We start from the raw sequence: 16,811 nt of genomic DNA, 5'->3' as shown, positions 1-16,811 counted from the left end.
CAGGAATATAGTATATGCATATGATTAGTATGTGTGGATAGAAAACACTCTGAAGTTTCTAAAACTGGTTAAATCACGGCTGTGACTATAACAGAGCATGTGTTTCATTGAAAAGCGCAAGAAAAACTGGTCACTGAAAACTGAAAAATATATCCATGCGCCACTTGCATGAATTGTTTAAAGGGCACCAAAATTAATAAGGCCAAGGATGCAATTCCTACAGCTTCCACACGATGTAGCCAAAAACTTCATTTCCATTGACAAAAATCCCTTTGTGTCATGACAAATAGAGCCTTCATTCCATCCAGCCTACAGCAATCGATTTTGGAAGAGAGAAAAATGGACATTGTTTTCTTGAGTAGCTGCTATTGAATACAGATCGCCCAGTGATCAATTTGATCGCTTATTAACGTTTACAAATACCTAAAGTTGGGTTACAAAAGTAGGTTGAAGTGTTTTAACAAAGAATATAGGCAACTTATATCATTTTAAAAAATGACGTTGCGTGTTGGAAGAGAGCTTTTTTCCTGAACCAGACAGGCTATACAAATGGATATTTTGGGCATACATGGACGGATTTAATCGGGAAAAATACCCAATTGTGATGTGTATGGAACATATAGGAGTGCCAACAAAGAATATCATCAAAGGTAATGAATGTTTTATATTTTATTTCTGCGTTTTTGTGTAGCGCCGGCTACGCTAATTCTTTTGTTTACGTCCCCTTCAGGTATATTGGGGTGTTGCATGCTATCAGATAATAGCTTCTCATGCTTTCGCCAAAAAGCATTTTAAAAATCTGACTTGTTGGCTAGATTCACAACGAGTGTAGCTTTAATTCAATACCCTGTATGTGTGTTTTAATGAACGTTTGAGTTTTAACGAGTACTTTTAGCATTTAGCGTAGCGCATTTGCATTTCCAGGTGCCTACTTGAGACGTCTGCGTCTCAAGTAGGATCAACAGGTTTTAAGGCATTTAGCTTGTCTAGTAGGCTTGCGTCACTGGGCAGCTTGCGGCTGGATTTACCTTTGTAGTCCGTAATAGTTATCAAGCCTTGCCTCATCCAATGAGCGTCCGAGCTGGTGTAGTAGGATTCAATCTTAGTCCTGTATTGACGCTTTGCCTGTTTGATTGTTCATCTGAGGGCATAACAGGATTTCTTATAAACCAGGATTAGTGTCCTGCTCCTTGAAAGCAGCAGCTCTAGCCTTTAGCCCGGTGTGGATGTTGCCTGTAATCCATGGCTTCTGGTTGGGATATGTATGTACGGTCACTGTGGGGACGACAACGTCGATGCACCTGTTGATGAAGCTGGTGACTGAGGTGGTATACTCCTCCATTAGAAGTCAACAAATTTATAATTTTTCAATACCGATATCGATTATTGGAGGACCAAAAAAGCCGATACCGATTAATCGGCCAATTTTAATTTATTCGTAATAATGACACTTACAACAATACTGAATGAACACTTATTTTAACTTAATATAATACATCAACATTATCAATTTAGCCTTAAATAAATAATGAAACATGTTAAATTTGGTTTAAATAATGCAAAAACAAAGTGTTGGAGAAGAAAGTAAAAGTGCAATATGTACCATGTAAGAAAGCTAACGTTTAAGTTCCTTGCTCAGAACATGAGAACATATGAAATCAACCATGTGTAGTTAACTAGTGATTATAATTGATTGATTGTTTTTTATAAGATAAGTTTAATGCTAGCTATCAACTTACCTTGGCTTACTGCATTCGCGTAACAGGCAGGCTCCTTGTGGAGTGCAACGAGAGGTAGGTGGTTATAGCGTTGGACAAGTTAACTGTAAGGTTGCAAGATTGTATCCCCCGAAGCTGACAAGGTGAAAATCTGTCGTTCTGCCCCTGAACGAGGCAGTTAACCCACCGTTCCTAGGCCGTCATTGAAAATAAGAATGTGTTCTTAACCTGTTGCGACGACCAAACCCGGATCCGGGATTCTATTTATAGACCTAAGCTCATTACCATAACGCAACGTTAACTATTCATGAAAATCGCAAATGAAATGAAATAAATATGCTATCTCTCAAGCTTAGCCTTTTGTTAACAACACTGTAGGAAAACAATCATTTGTGTAACAGTAGCTAGCTAGCGTAGCATTTAGCGTTAGCATTAGCGTTAGCATTTAGCAGGCAACTATCACAAAAACAAGTAAAGCCTTCAAATAAAATAACTTACCTTTGAAGAACTTCTGATGTTTTCAATGAGGAGACTCTCAGTTAGATAGCAGATGCTCAGTTTTTCCAAAAAGATTCTTTGTGTATTAGAAATAGCTCCGTTTTGTACATCACATTTGGCTACCAAAAAAAAAAAAAAAAAAAAAAAAAAAAAAAACGAAAATTCAGCCCTCAAAACGCGAACTTTTTTCCAAATGAACTCCATAATATCGACTGAAACATGGCAAACGTGGTTTAGAATCAATCCTCAAGGTGTTTTTCCACATATCTCTTCAATGATATATCCTTCGTGGAAGCCTGGTTTCTCCTTGCTCTCAAATGGAAAAATAATTGCACCTGGCTTTACGCTCCAATTTCGACGCAGGGACACCAGGCGGACACTTGGAAAATGTAGTCTCTTATGGTCAATCTTCCAATGATATGCCTACAAATACGTCACAATGCTGCTAACGCCTTGGGGGAACGACAGAAAGTGTAGGCTCATTCCTTGCGCAATCACAGCCATATAAGGAGACCATGGAAAACAGAGCTTCAGAAATCTGCTCATTTCCTGGTTGACGCATCATCTTGGTTTCGCCTGTAGAATGAGTTCTGGGGCACTTACAGACAATATCTTTGCAGATTCTGAAACTTCAGAGTGTTTTCTTTCAAAAACTGTCAAGAATATGCATAGTCGAGCATCTTTTCGTGACAAAATATCTCGCTTAAAACGGGAACGTTTTTTATCCAAAAATGAAATAGCGCCCCTAGAGATCAAAGAGGTTAACTGACTTGCCTAGTTAAATAAAGATTAAATAAAGGTGTAAAAAATTGGTGTCCAAAAATAACAATTTCCGATTGTTATGAAAACTTGAAATCGTCCCTAATTAGTCGGCCATTCCGATTAATCGATCGACCTCTATCCTCCATGCCATTGGATGAATCCAGAACATATTCAAGTCTGTGCTAGCAAAACAGTCCTGTAGCGTAGCGTAGCATCTGAAGCATCTGACCGCTTCCGTGTTGAGCGAGTCACTGGTGCTTCCTGCTTTAGTTTAGCTTGTAAGCAGGAATGCGGAGGATATAATTATGGTCAGATTTGACAAATGGAGGGAGAGGTTTGTATGCATCTCTGTGTGGAGTAAAGGTGGTCTAGAGTTGTGACATGCTGGTAGAAATGAGGTAAAACTGTTTTAAGTTTGCCTGCATTAAAGTCCCCGGCCACTAGGAGCGCCGCTTATGGAGGAGCACTTTCTTGTTTGCTTACGGCCTTACACAGCTCGTTGAGTTGCTGTCTTAGTGCCAGCATCGGTCTGTGGTGGTAAATAGACGGTTACGAATAATATGGAGAACTCTCTTGGTAGATAGTGTGGTCTACAGCTTATCATGAGGTATTCTACCTCAGGCGAGCAATACCTCAAGACTTCTTTAATATTAGACATCGCGCACCAGCAGTTATTGAAAAATAGACACACCCTCTCGTATTACCAGACGTAGCTGCTCTGTCCTGCTGATCCAGGGAGAAGCCAGTCACCTTGTCGTTACGTCTCGGTAAAACAAAGATTTTACAGTCCCGTAGATCATCCAGTTTGTTTTCAAATTATTGCACATAGGCCAATTATACATTTATTTTACTTTTACCCCTTTTTCTCCCCAATTGGTAGGTAGTCTTCTCTCATCGCTGCAACTCCCGTACAGACTTGGGAGAGGTGAAGGTCGAGAGCCATGCGTCCTCCGAAACACAACGCAACCAAGCTGCACTGCTTCTTGACACAATGCCTGCTTAACCTGGAAGCCAGCCACACCAATGTGTCAAAGGAAACATTGGGGACTGTGTCAGCATGCATGTGCTCAGCCCACCACAGGAGTCACTAGAGCGTGATGGGACAAGGACATCCCTGCCGGCCAAACCCTCCCCTAACCGGACGACTGCAACAGAGCCTGGACTTGAACCAGGATCTCTAGTGGCACAGCTAGCAACTGCGATGCAGTGCCTTAGACCACTTGGGAGGCTACGTTGGCCAATAATACGGAGGGTAGTGGTGGTTTACCTACTCGTCGGGATAATTCTTACAAGGCACCCCACCCTCCCCCATTTTCTCCATCTTTTCTTCACATGGATGACAGGGATTTGAGCCTTGTCTCGACAAAGCAGTATATTCATCGCATCTGACTCATTAAAGGAAAAATGTACCTCAGTGCGAGGTGAGTAATCCCTGTTCTGATGTCCAGAAGCTCTTTACGGGCATAAGATATGGTATCAGCGACATTATGTACAACATTAGTTATAAACAATGCCAAAAAACAAACAAAAATAGCACAGTTGGTTAGAAGCCTGTAAAACTGCAGCCAAACGTTATGCTGAAGTATTGAAATTCACTGCTGTTTCTTAACATTCTCTGAACTATTTGAGAACATTCCCAGTGTCAAACCAGTTGGAGAATGTTCCTACAACATTACCAACATTTTTATTAAATGCAACTATGTTTGAACTTTTAGTAAATGTTCTGTTAAAGTAATGAAATACCAAGAAAATTACAACAAAATGTTAAGTTCCTTAAATGTGCTGAGAATGTTCCAAAGCAACTGTCCTGCACCATTCCCAGAAAGTTGTGGGAAGGTTTTATGCAATATAACCATAAGACAACCACGCTCTAAGAAACATACGGTTCTCAGAATGTTATGTGCTTGCTGGGTGCATAGAATCTATATGGCTTGGCGTTGCCTGAGGCATACATAGAAAAGTATATACATTTAATGGGGCACGTATGGGCTTTCTATTAGGTAATGTCACGTTCAAGTCATGATGGAAACTCTGACATTTCTGACTTGCTAACCTAGGCGGAAGAGTCGGATCCCGAGTTTCCCACTTCAGGGTTACCAGAATCAACCAATAGGAAGCTCTCCATAATTAAGGGGGCTGCAGGTAGCCTCAAGGTTAAAGCATTGGGCCAGAAACCGAAAGGTCGCTGGTTTGAATACTGGAGCCGACAAGGTCAAACATCTGTCCCTGTGCCCTCGAGCAAAGGCACTTAACCTTAATTGCTCCTGGAGAAGTGAGTACACTCTAATTTTGCCCAAAATATCCCAAATGGCCCACCCGGCATAGGAAAGGCGCCCTGTGTGAAAAATTCTATAAGAAACAGTGACATACACTTTGAATGACGTAAAATGACGAATCCCATAATGATCTTTCACAGTCAGTCAGTAGGCCTACTATTGAAACAGATAAATGAGTCAGAAATTCACAGGTTTCTGATTTTTCACTCTCAATGTCACACTTTTATAGAAAAAAAAACACAATTGGATGTTCTAAGTCCACAACAATGCTTAAACCACATCAGGAGACCACTTTTGAGGTCTGAGAAAAATTGAAGAAATGTAGATTTTTTTTTGTTACCCTACGCTCTAGGTGCACTGTTTGGTTAGCGGTGTTTCTGTAACACATGAGATGGCATTTGCAAAACAAATGGCCACTGGATTGATGCAAATAATCAGGATATCATTATGCCAAGTAGGCATAGGCTACTTTGTAGCTAGTTAGGAAAACCTTTCCATCTACCAGTTGGGAAAACCTTTCCATCTACCGTTCCAATACAGTTAGGCCTATCATTAGCATATCTATATTTTCCCTGTTCCTTAATTGTTTGAAACCTGGACGTTTTTCTTATTATGAGGCATGTCTTACCTTTTGGTTTTCTTTCAACTTTATTTCATTGTCTAGCAGCTAAAGGCATTATCGTAGTCATATTAGCAACTCATGATAGTTATTGCATCTTTAGATCTCCCCTCTTTCTAAATTTCTAAATTACATTTAATCTCCATCCAAGAAACCTCACATGAGCATTTTAGAACAGTGTTTTCCTGCAAATTGCATTTTGGAACATTCACGTGTAGGCCTACCTCCATGTGCATATTGCAACGCTGAAAATGTGAGGAAACACAAGTTTAGCAACATATTAACAAACATTGTGATCTGTTCCATCAGCCTTATGAATTGATACAGTTTATAACTACAGTGCTTTGATACACATTGTCAGGCCATAGGGGGCCTGACCAACCCTACCATACCTCCTTGCCCGACCAAATAAAATATTGAAAGATAATGTATTTTACCGAGATGTGCGTCGACAGATGTATCGATCTCAGATAAAGCATCAGAGTGAGCGAAACATCGGCCCTCTGTCTCCGTATGTGTAAACCATGTGTGTGGAGGAATGTGGCACGTCAATACGGCATTCTGTCCAGACAGCATCAGATACATGGGCTACACATTTTAGACAGACGAGCGCTGTTTCAGCAGAGAGGAAGAGGTGAGCTCACTCTCGACAAAATATGTCCTGAATAAGCCCAATGCGTTTCTATGGACATAATATTCAGACCTACGCTTGTTGCCTGCATTTCCGCCTTTGGGACAACGACTCCCATTGTCAGGGCGGCGACATGAGCACCTCATTATGTTTCAGCCACTTGCGAAATCGAAAGGAAAGTTGGCGGATGCACAGTGCACTGTTCGGATAGTGGCTTCCCTTTAAGTAAATTGATGTTTTGCCAAATTATATAATTACCCCTCTCTAAAATAAGCTAACGATCCAAACTCTCTGGTAAAGTATTTTGAGTGATTTTATTTAAAGGGTTTTGACGTGGATTGTTTCAAATCACAACGACATAGGATTATGTCTGTTTGGGAAGCCAACTATTGGGGCTGCGTGCGAGGCAATAAATCGAGCTGATTATTAAATTGCGGATGTCAGTGAAAAGCATCTAGAATGTGTGAAAAATGTATTTAGTTTCATTTCAAATGTTGACACAAGAAGAAGGGATGGTGTGTGGCGAAGATATGCGTCTCTCTACAGAATGCCTGCACTCAGCTCTCCAGAATGTGCTCTGTTCATTGTTTCATTGTGTAAATTGTTTGCTCTTTGATTGTTTATATGTATCAATTCCCCATTATAACCAGTAGGCATAGTAAATGTACCGTTAATCCCCATCATTTGGTTACATTCATTTATGTTAATGCATGTACATTAATTTACCCTTCTCACTCTTGGAGTGGAAGCGTTTACATAATTCACAACCTGCTACACTTGTGGGAAACACGTTTTGGTTCCTTTCATAATCATGATATAGGAGTTTAGTCCATTTTTTTCAGTCTTTTTTTTTGTTTGGAATGCTCCATATGAGCAATGACCATGTGTGTTGTTTCTCTGTTCTGGTACCGTTGATGGAGCAAGCCAACCTGCTGAGTTGAAACAATGTTGCACTTCACTAGCAATAGCTCAAGTCAAGACAGATAAAAAGGAAGGGAGACAGGAAATTCGTCTTCTTTCAATCGCATTAATCAGGATATTTTCTACTGTTTTTCTTTGTATGCTTTAGCCTATATGTTCACTTAGTTGACAATATAGGCCTACTGCGGCATTGGTCTATCGCCTACCTAGGGCCTAGGCTATATCTGAGTTCCATGCGCTAATGTATTTACCCGCGGTGTCTCAGGGGGAGTTGGGATATGCAAGAAACACATTGCCATGACACACTTGTGTGTAACCGAACAAATAATATAACCCCCCAAATTATTGTTATTTTTTATAAATAATTTACATTCATTTTAACTCGGATGTCCTGAGTTTCCGACAACGTGAACGAGGCATTAGAGCTGCACACATGGTACAGGGAACGCCCACTCACTCATGCTTCTCTTCCTGGAGCGGGTACCATCATAGAGATGGGTAGGAGGACTCTAGTGCCAGAAGTTCATTTTAGCATGGGGTAGCGCCATTGAGGACATTCACAATTTTGAAGCAGTCAACTGGGTGGGACCTCCTATAGTTTTAAGGAAGGTTCACATAATTCCACCGAGGTCATCAGGAGGGATCAGCCAATCTATTATAATTGTGAGGAAACATTCCATAACTGCAGGTGGCAGTAAATCACCAACCTTGGCTTTATACCTGTTCAAACAACACACTCTCTAGGTGGCAGTGTGCACTCTTTGAATTTATTTGGCATCTCAAATATGTAGTGGAAGAAAATGTATTACTTTACAATGGAGATGGACTCAATTGCGCTACCTTTGCGCTCACAGACGCCATAGTTGGACAGATATAATAATGCGATGTCTATCTATGTCTATGGGTAGCACATACACGCCTCTATTTTTTATTATCTGCAGCCCAACCCACCACTTCACCGAGAACTTGCTTTTTTCGATACTTTGTTGAGCGGTTTTGAATGAGGACCAAATTGCATTGTGTAATATCAATTAAGGAATAAAAGACCGACGCTTCTGGAAAAGTCACCGCAGCACCCGAGCAAACATATTTCGAAAACCGGTCTTACACCATCTCTGGCCTTTATATTAACTACTACGCTACTGTGTTAAAATGACAGCAAAGCACCGAGGGAAAAAGAACAAACACAATCACGAAGACTTTAACAATTTTAATCATGAATCTTCGGAACCGGAGGCGCGAGGTGGAAACCAGTATACGCTTTTGTTCATTTTATTCGTTCTGATTGTGGTCGGAGGTGCAACGGCTGCATGGTTCTGTTTTCAGCAACACCAAAGTATAACCTACTTAGCAGACAACCTCATGGGCATGCAGATGAAGATGGTGAAGCTTCAGTCCTTCCAGGAAGAAATTATACAGACAAATGAAAAGGTAATTAGCCTAGTTAACCATGCGTAATAACAACATGGGCAAACATAATAGGCACGTCAAAGGCTGTTTCCATGCGTCAACAAAAATACCAAAGGAACATTTTGTACAAAGTAATTTGTGGTCAAATCCTGTGTTGACCCATTGAAATACTGTTCTGACCTTCCTCATTTATTCTGCACATTTATTTATTCTGTGACATATATATTTACTATTTTCCTATGGATAGACAGAGCCCTAAGGCCCCCAAATGTGAGCTTCACGTTTTAATTAAATGGAAAACTCTAGCAGGCGGTATTTATAGGCCTTCCCTAGAAATGTATGATAGTTGTGAAATCGTATCAAATGTCATACTGCATAGACATTGAACTGATGTGAGTCGAATTTATTCTGTTTCTAACCCCCTTCAAGGTGGGCGTCACGCAGCTGTTGGTGTTTGTAATGGCATATGACCTACAATTTGGGAACATGAACTCCTAATAGTTTGTTAGGGTCTGCCACTGAATGCCCCTACAATATAGGCATATTAAAATTAGATTCACAAACATTTTGAAATTAACACACTTGACAAATATTCCACTTCCAATTCATTTTTACAGCAATTGACCCTGCTTGTAACCATGCTCTTGACACAGTCATGGTGCTGATTTCAGTGTGCACTGTGCAGTTGCTTTAAAAAAATCCAGTTGTCTACATGGGAATAAAAATAGCCTGCTACAACGTTCTATATTGACCATAGTTGTGAGTCCCTGTAACAAGTTCTCCTAGTTTGCCAGCTTCCCCAGCTGGTCTTTAATCGTACGTACAGTGCATTCAGGAAGTATTCTGACCCCTTGACTTTTTTCCACAATCTACACACTACCCCATAATGACAAAGCAAAAATTTTTTTCAAATGTGTAAATATATTTTTAAACAGAAATACCTTATTTCCATAAGTATTCAGACCCTTTGCTATGAGACTCAAAACTGAGCTCAGATGCATCCTGTTTCCATTGATCATCCTTGAAATGTTTCTACCACTTGATTGGAGTCCACCTTTGGTAAATTCAATTTATTGGACATGATTTGGAAAGTCACACATCTGTCTATATAAGTTCCGTCAGTTGACAGTTGCATGTCAGAGCAAAAACTAAGCCATGTGGTCGAAGGAATTGTCCGTAGAGCTCCGATACAGGATTGAGTTGAGGCACAGACCTGGGGAAGGGTACCAAAACATTTCTGTAGCATTGAAGGTCCCTAAGAACATGGTGGCCTCCATCATTCTGGAAGAAGTTTGGAACCACCAAGGCTCTTCTTATAGCTGGCTGCATGGCCAAACTGAGAAATTGGGGAGAAGGTATTTGGTCAGGGATGTGACCAAGAACCCAATGGTCACTCTGACAGAGCTCTGGAGTTCCTCTGTGCAGATGGGAGAACCTTCCAGAAGGACAAACATCTCTGCAGCACTCCACCAATCAGGCTTTTATGGTAGAGTGGCAGGCAGAAGCCACTCCTCAGTATAAGGCACATGACAGCCCGCTTGGAGTTTGCCAACAAGCAATACAGCTGTCATCAAGGCAAAGGGTGGCTACTTTGAAGAATCTCAAATATTAAATATATTTAGATTTTTTAACACGTTTTTGGTAATTACATGATTCCATATGTGTTATTTCATAGTTGTGATGGCTTCACTATATTTCTACAATGTAGAAAATAGTAAAAATGAAGAAAAACCCTGCAATGAGTAGGTGTCAACTTTTGACTGGTACTAATATATATACATGCATGTATACAGTTGAAGGCGGAAGTTTACATACACCTTAGCCAAATGCATTTAAACTCAGTTTTGCACAATTCCTAACATTTAATTCTAGTAAAAACTCCCTGTTCTAGGTCAGTTAGGATCACCACTTTATTTTAAGAATGTGAAATGTCAGAATAATAGTAGAGAGAATGATTATTATTTCAGCTTTTATATCTTTCATCACATTCCCAGTGGGTCAGAAGTTTACATACAGTCAATTAGTATTTGGTAGCATTGTCTTTAAATTGTTTAACTTGGGTCAAATGTTTAGCGTAGCCTTCCACAAGCTTCCCACAATAAGTTTGGTGAATTTTGGCCCATTCCTCCTGACAGAGCTGGTGTATCTGAGTCAGTTTTGTAGGCCTCCTTGTTCACACGCGCTTTTTCAGTTCTGTCCACAAATTTTCTATAAGATTGAGGTCAGGGCTTTGTGATGGCCACTCCAATACCTTGACTTTGTTGTCCTCAAGCCATTTTGCCACAGCTTTGGAAGTATGCTTGGGGTCATTGTCCGTTTGGAAGACCCATTTGCGACCAAGCTTTAACTTCCTGAATGATGTCTTGAGACGTTGCTTCAATATATCCACGTAGTTTTATTTTTAATATGCCATCTATTTTGTGAAGTGCACCAGTCCCTCCTGCAGCAAAGCACCCTGACAACATGATGCTGCCACCCCCGTGCTTCACGGTTGGGATGGTGTTCTTCGGCTTGCAAGCCGCCTCCTTTTTCCTCCAAACATAATGGTCATTATGGCCAAACAGTTCTATTTTTGTTTCATCAGACCAGAGGACATTTCTCCAGATAGTACGATCTTTGTTCACATGTGCAGTTGCAAACTGTAGTCTGGCTTTTTCTATGCTGGTTTTGGAGCAGTGGCTTCTTCCTTGCTGAGCGGCCTTTCAGGTTATGTCGATATAGGACTCGTTTTACTGTGGATATATATACTTTTGACCTATTTCCTCTAGTATATTCACAAGGTCCTTTGCTGATGTTCTGGGATTGATTTGCACTTTTCGCACCAAAGTACGTTCATCTCTAGGAGACTGAATATGTCTCCTTCCTGAGCGGTATGATGGCTGCATTGTCCCATGGTGTTTATACTTGCGTACTATTGTTTGTACAGATGAACGTGGTACCTTCAGGCATTTGGAAATTGTTCCCAAGGATGAACCCTGTGGACGTCAACAATTTTTTTTCTGAGGTCTTGGCTGATTTCTTTTGATATTTTCATGATGTCAAGCAAAGAGGCACTGAGTTTGAAGGTAAGGCCTTGAAATACATCCACAGGTACACATCCTATTGACTCAAATTATGTCAATTAGCCAAATAGCTTCTAAAGCCATGACATAATTTTCTGGAATCTGTGCTGTTTAAAGGCACAGTCAACTTAGTGTATGTTAACTTCTGACCCACTGGAATTCTGATACAGTGAAATAATCTGTCTGTAAACAATTGTTGGAAAAATGACTTGTGTCATGCACAAATTAGATGTCCTAACCGACTTGCCAAAACTATAATTTGTTAACAAGAAATTTGTGGAGTGGTTGAAAAATGTGTTTTAATGACTCCAACCTAAGTGAATGTAAACTTCCAACTTCAACTACATATAATGAAACTCTTTGAAGAGGTATGGTTTCAGAAGATGGGATGGGACTGCTGACTCCCCCAGCTTCAGGGGGAAGCTGGTTCCACCATTGGGGTGCCAGGACAGAGAAGAGCTTGGACTGGGCTGAGCGGGAGCTGGGAGGGCCAAGGAACCACCAGAGGTGGAAGAATGGAGTGCTCGGGTTGGGGTGTAGGGTTTGATCATAGCCTGAAGGTAGAGAGGGGCAGTTCCTTGCTGCTCCGTAGGCAAGCACCATGGTCTTGTAGTGGATGCGAGGTTCGACTGGAAGTCAGTGGAGTGTGTGGGTTAACATGGGAGAACTTTGCTGCAGCCTGCCTGGTTTTCAACCTTCCATTCTGGATAAGTTGCAGGGGTTTGATGGCACAAGCGGGGAGCTCAGCCAACAGTGAGTTGCAGTAGTCCAGATGGGAGATGACAAGTGCCTTCAGCGGGCAGGCCTTCCCCTGGAGGAAGAGCAGCTCTGTCTTGTTGAGTTTGAGGTGGTGGGCCGGCATCCAAATTGAGATATCTGCCAGGCACGCAGAGATGCATGCTGCCACATGGGTGTTAGAAGGGGGGAAGGAGAAAAGTAGTTGAGTGTCATCCTCAAAGCAATGATAGGATAGACCATGTGAGGATATATTACAGAGGGCCTCCGTGACATAGAGGAGCAGTCTCGGTTGAGTGACCCATCATGAAGCCTGACTGGTTAGGGTCAAGAAGATCTCCAACCTTTCACCGTCATTTATAAGGTTACTTCAACACTGATGGGGTCAGGATGTGGATTCACTAAACTGTTGACAGAATTAAATGGTCTTACTTAAATCATAGGATTATCCTACAGCAATTGCAGTACCTGGGGAATATGTTCTCATTTCTTTACACCCACTTACTGGAACTGTTTTCACCAATAGATAGTTTCCTCCCAAGGATGAATAGCATGAGTAGTAAAATACTTTATAAATTGTGTCTGTTTCTGACTGCTAACTTACAGTACATTGTGCAGCCATAAGAAAGTATGATGGCTTGCCATCATTGTCTATTCATCATGAAAGGAGCTGCCCTTTGTTTGGAGACCAGTGTCTGGGCAGGTGCTTTCAAGATGTTATTTAGATCTAAATCTAGTTTTATTTCCTTGCAGCTGCTCAGTACCGACGGCTTTGAGCATCGCCTCAACACCCTGGAAGAGTCATACGAACTGGCCCAGAAGCAGGTAGGCATGGCCCTGGCCATAGCTGAGCAACTGAAGACCTCAGACCTGCCCACCCAGGTCCTCTCCCTACACACAGAGATGAAGGCCCGGCTGGCAGAGATGCAGCAGGCCACAGTGTCCGCGGATCAGCTGACCCAGCTGCAGGTAATGCTGAAGGGGAAGAGCGAAGAGTTTGAGGCTGTCCGGCTGCAGGTGGAGGGCCTGGCAAGGGTGAGCACGGAGATGGCCCAGAGCGTCGAGGGCCTGACAGGGAGCCTGGCGGAGGCTGAGTCCAAGCTGGAGGAGAGGGAAGGGCTGGTGGGCACACTGAGCGCCACATTGGAGGGCCAGACATCAGAGCTCCTAGGGCTTAAGGAACAGCTGGCTGCCAACCAGGCTCAACTTGAGGCCAGTACAGTGGAGATCGCAAGTGTCAAGTATGTAGTGTATTTGGGGTTGGTCAATTCCTGAAACCTTCCCAAAGTTCACTTTTTTTTTTTGAAAGAATTATCCCAGAAGCAGTTCTTTGGGGGAACTTTCTGCAACTTTAAGTATATTGGTTTATATTTCTGTATTGGTTGGTTTCACTGTGCGTCTCACTGTGTGTGCATACCTGTGTTTCAGGGAGCTGATGGAGACGGGGCAGTCTCAGAGGGCCCAGCAGGCCAGTGTGGAGGAGCAGCTGGTTACGGTAGAACAGAGTCTGCAGGAGCAGAACTCAGCGGGCCACAGTCTTCACTCTGAGCTCCTCGCTCAGCTGGAGGCTGTGCAGAAACAGGTCGCCCAGGTAACGCCTACAGGAAGTCTCACACAGGGTTTAGAATATCAGATTGGTAGTGGACTGGGTCACCCTCAAATATAGCCACCTACATTTTTCTAATAGTACTTACTAATTTACTAACTAATAGTACTTACTGAGACTTACTAATAGTATTTTCTTCTTTTAATGAATAGTCGGATGTACAGGTACATCAGGACCGGTCACAGATTATTACTTAAAAAAATAATAATAATATTTTCTCATCTCAACATTGGTGTTCGTAATGGCAAAAAATGTTGCACTATTTTGTACAGAGGAGCATATACATTCTCGCAACTATTTTTACCCAGCATGTGTCCATGGGGAACTTTTATGAGATTGCTACTAAACCAACAGTATGTAGGGGCTAATTGCCTGCTGTGGATTCTCTGAGTTTGGGGTAAATCTTGTATTCCCATTCATATACTGCAATGTAGGCCAAATACATTACACCAATGTGATTACAAAGTCACCATAGGCCCTGTAGTTCCCCTAAGTACTAACTCACTATAATTCTGTCTGTTCCAGCTGGAAGGAGGGTTTCAAACAGATGAGCCCTCAGAGGAGGTGGCGGAGGAGACTGCTCTGGCTGCTGCTGAGGAGGTGGAAGATGAGGAGGTGGCGGAGGAGACTGCTCTGGCTGCTGCTGAGGAGGTGGAAGAGGAGGAGGTGGCGGAGGAGACTGCTCTGGCTGCTGCTGAGGAGGTGGAAGAGGATGAGGTGGCGGAGGAGACTGCTCTGGCTGCTGCTGAGGAGGTGGAAGAGGAGGAGGAGGTGGCGGAGGAGACTGCTCTGGCTGCTGCTGAGGAGGTGGAAGAGGCTGCGGATACTGTTGCTGATGAGGTGGAAGAGTCTACTACTGCGGAAGAGGAGCAGGCTGCTGAGGAGGAGGCAGCTCACTTGGATGGGGAGCCTGCTGAACAGGAGGACTCTGCTCTCACAGAGGAACAGACTGCTCCTGCAGAGGAGGAGATGGTCGAGGAGCAGGAGGACTTGGCAGAGGCAGGACCGGAAGAGTGGTTGGCAGAAGAGAATGTAGACCAGGAGGATTCTGAAGCAGAGGAGGAGCAAGGGGAGGAAGAAGACGAAAAAACAGAAGAGGATGAGGCCTCTCCTGAGGAGGAATGTAAGTCTGTCTTAAAATGCATTTCAAACTCAAATTTCTTCGTCAGCCCGATTTTATGTAAGGAGTGTATCCATCTTTATTTCAAAGATTTTACAATTACTCTGTTTCCTCTTTTGGCCTGAAATTGTTTCAAGTGGGGAACATGAATGTGTTAATGCAATGTTACTAGTCTAATTACAGTGTAATTACACAGATATAAGAGCAACTTAATGTGTTACCGACGCCAATATCGTCTCTCATTGGTTGAGCAGTGTTCCTCACTAAAGGTTATTGTGGGCAATAGTGTATGAAATGTTGTTTTTCTGATTTGCTTGGTCAGCTCCAGGGCCTTTAGTAAAAAACATTACCATTGATCTCTCTGATAACTAATGGTATTATATTTTACAGGGTGAATGTAAGCAGCAAGGAAAGTCTTCTACAGCCACCAAACCGAGAGGATAATGGACACGTTCAGTCTGCATCATGACAAATGGGAAGGCATTGCTGATGTTGAGGTGCAATAAACATGAACTTTTTCTCACCAAGGGGAAAAATCAGGTCAATAGGATTCACACAATTCTCTAGAATCAGTATTGTTACATCAATGAACGTGTGTATGAGAGGGCTAACTGGTCAGGCGATGGTTAATAATATTCAGGACTCACCTGCCAATACCAACCAAGCCTTAATCTATTTTAACACAGCTCTTTCTATAGATTATTTTACGTACACCAAAATGTCACTTTTTCTGCAAGCTCAGTTGAAACAAAGTGACAAGGAGGACTAACTAAACAGCCAATAGGAAAACACTAATTCACTCACACGATCAAACAAAGCCATAAAATATGCCCATCTTGTTGATATGAAATTGGCTTTCTTTTTTGTCATTGTCTGAAATGTCTTGTTGGGATTTTAATTAGAATAAGATATACAGAACAAGAGTCCTAATTCCTGTGTAAACAAATAACAGCCTACTAAAGGAATAGCATGGGGGTAGCAAGGGCCATATCTGTGAAATGCTAACATTTATGTTCAGTTTTACTGAAGATTGTTAGTCTAGTTGTTTTTATTGACTTTTTTCTTTAAACTGTTTGTCTGTACACAAAGTGCACTGTTACTGCCCAGGCATTGGGTTCTTCACTCACAACGTACCGTTCATCTCAGATCTCTGTGATGTATCTTTTATAAAATAAACCCTGGGCTATCCTCTGGATTTTTTTTTTACACCAAGTTCAGTCTCCTCGTTTATTTTTTTCTACTATTGATTGGATAGTAGCTCATATGAACTGAAGTGAACATCTTTGTTACGGCCTCGTCATTTTACAGCTGCAGAAAATGCCTTCATTTCTGTTCATGGATTAATATGGTGTCTTTGTGTCCCTACAGGGAGTAAAAAATGTGGTCACAGTGACACACTTATTTGCCCTGTACTGCTTCTGAGTCACCTTCACCAAGGTCAAACTAATGTGTT

At 41.9% G+C, this 16,811-nt stretch overlaps 1 protein-coding gene across 1 annotated transcript; it reads left to right on the top strand.

Moving 5' to 3' along the window:
• The first annotated feature begins 8,331 nt into the window (after positions 1 to 8,331).
• On the top strand, positions 8,332 to 16,571 carry LOC139368607 (uncharacterized abhydrolase domain-containing protein DDB_G0269086-like). The gene is made up of 5 exons (XM_071107680.1): positions 8,332 to 8,856; positions 13,386 to 13,873; positions 14,061 to 14,223; positions 14,764 to 15,361; positions 15,749 to 16,571. Exons 1-5 carry the CDS (start codon positions 8,578 to 8,580, stop codon positions 15,751 to 15,753), a joined length of 1,533 nt encoding a protein of 510 aa, XP_070963781.1. The 5' UTR covers positions 8,332 to 8,577; the 3' UTR covers positions 15,754 to 16,571.
• The last annotated feature ends 240 nt before the right edge of the window (positions 16,572 to 16,811 follow it).

Source organism: Oncorhynchus clarkii, chromosome 16 (assembly GCF_045791955.1).
Source record: "Oncorhynchus clarkii lewisi isolate Uvic-CL-2024 chromosome 16, UVic_Ocla_1.0, whole genome shotgun sequence".
NCBI lineage: Eukaryota > Metazoa > Chordata > Actinopteri > Salmoniformes > Salmonidae > Oncorhynchus > Oncorhynchus clarkii.
The sequence above is the reverse complement of the archived record's forward strand: the minus strand, read 5'-3'. Positions and strand labels throughout refer to the sequence as shown.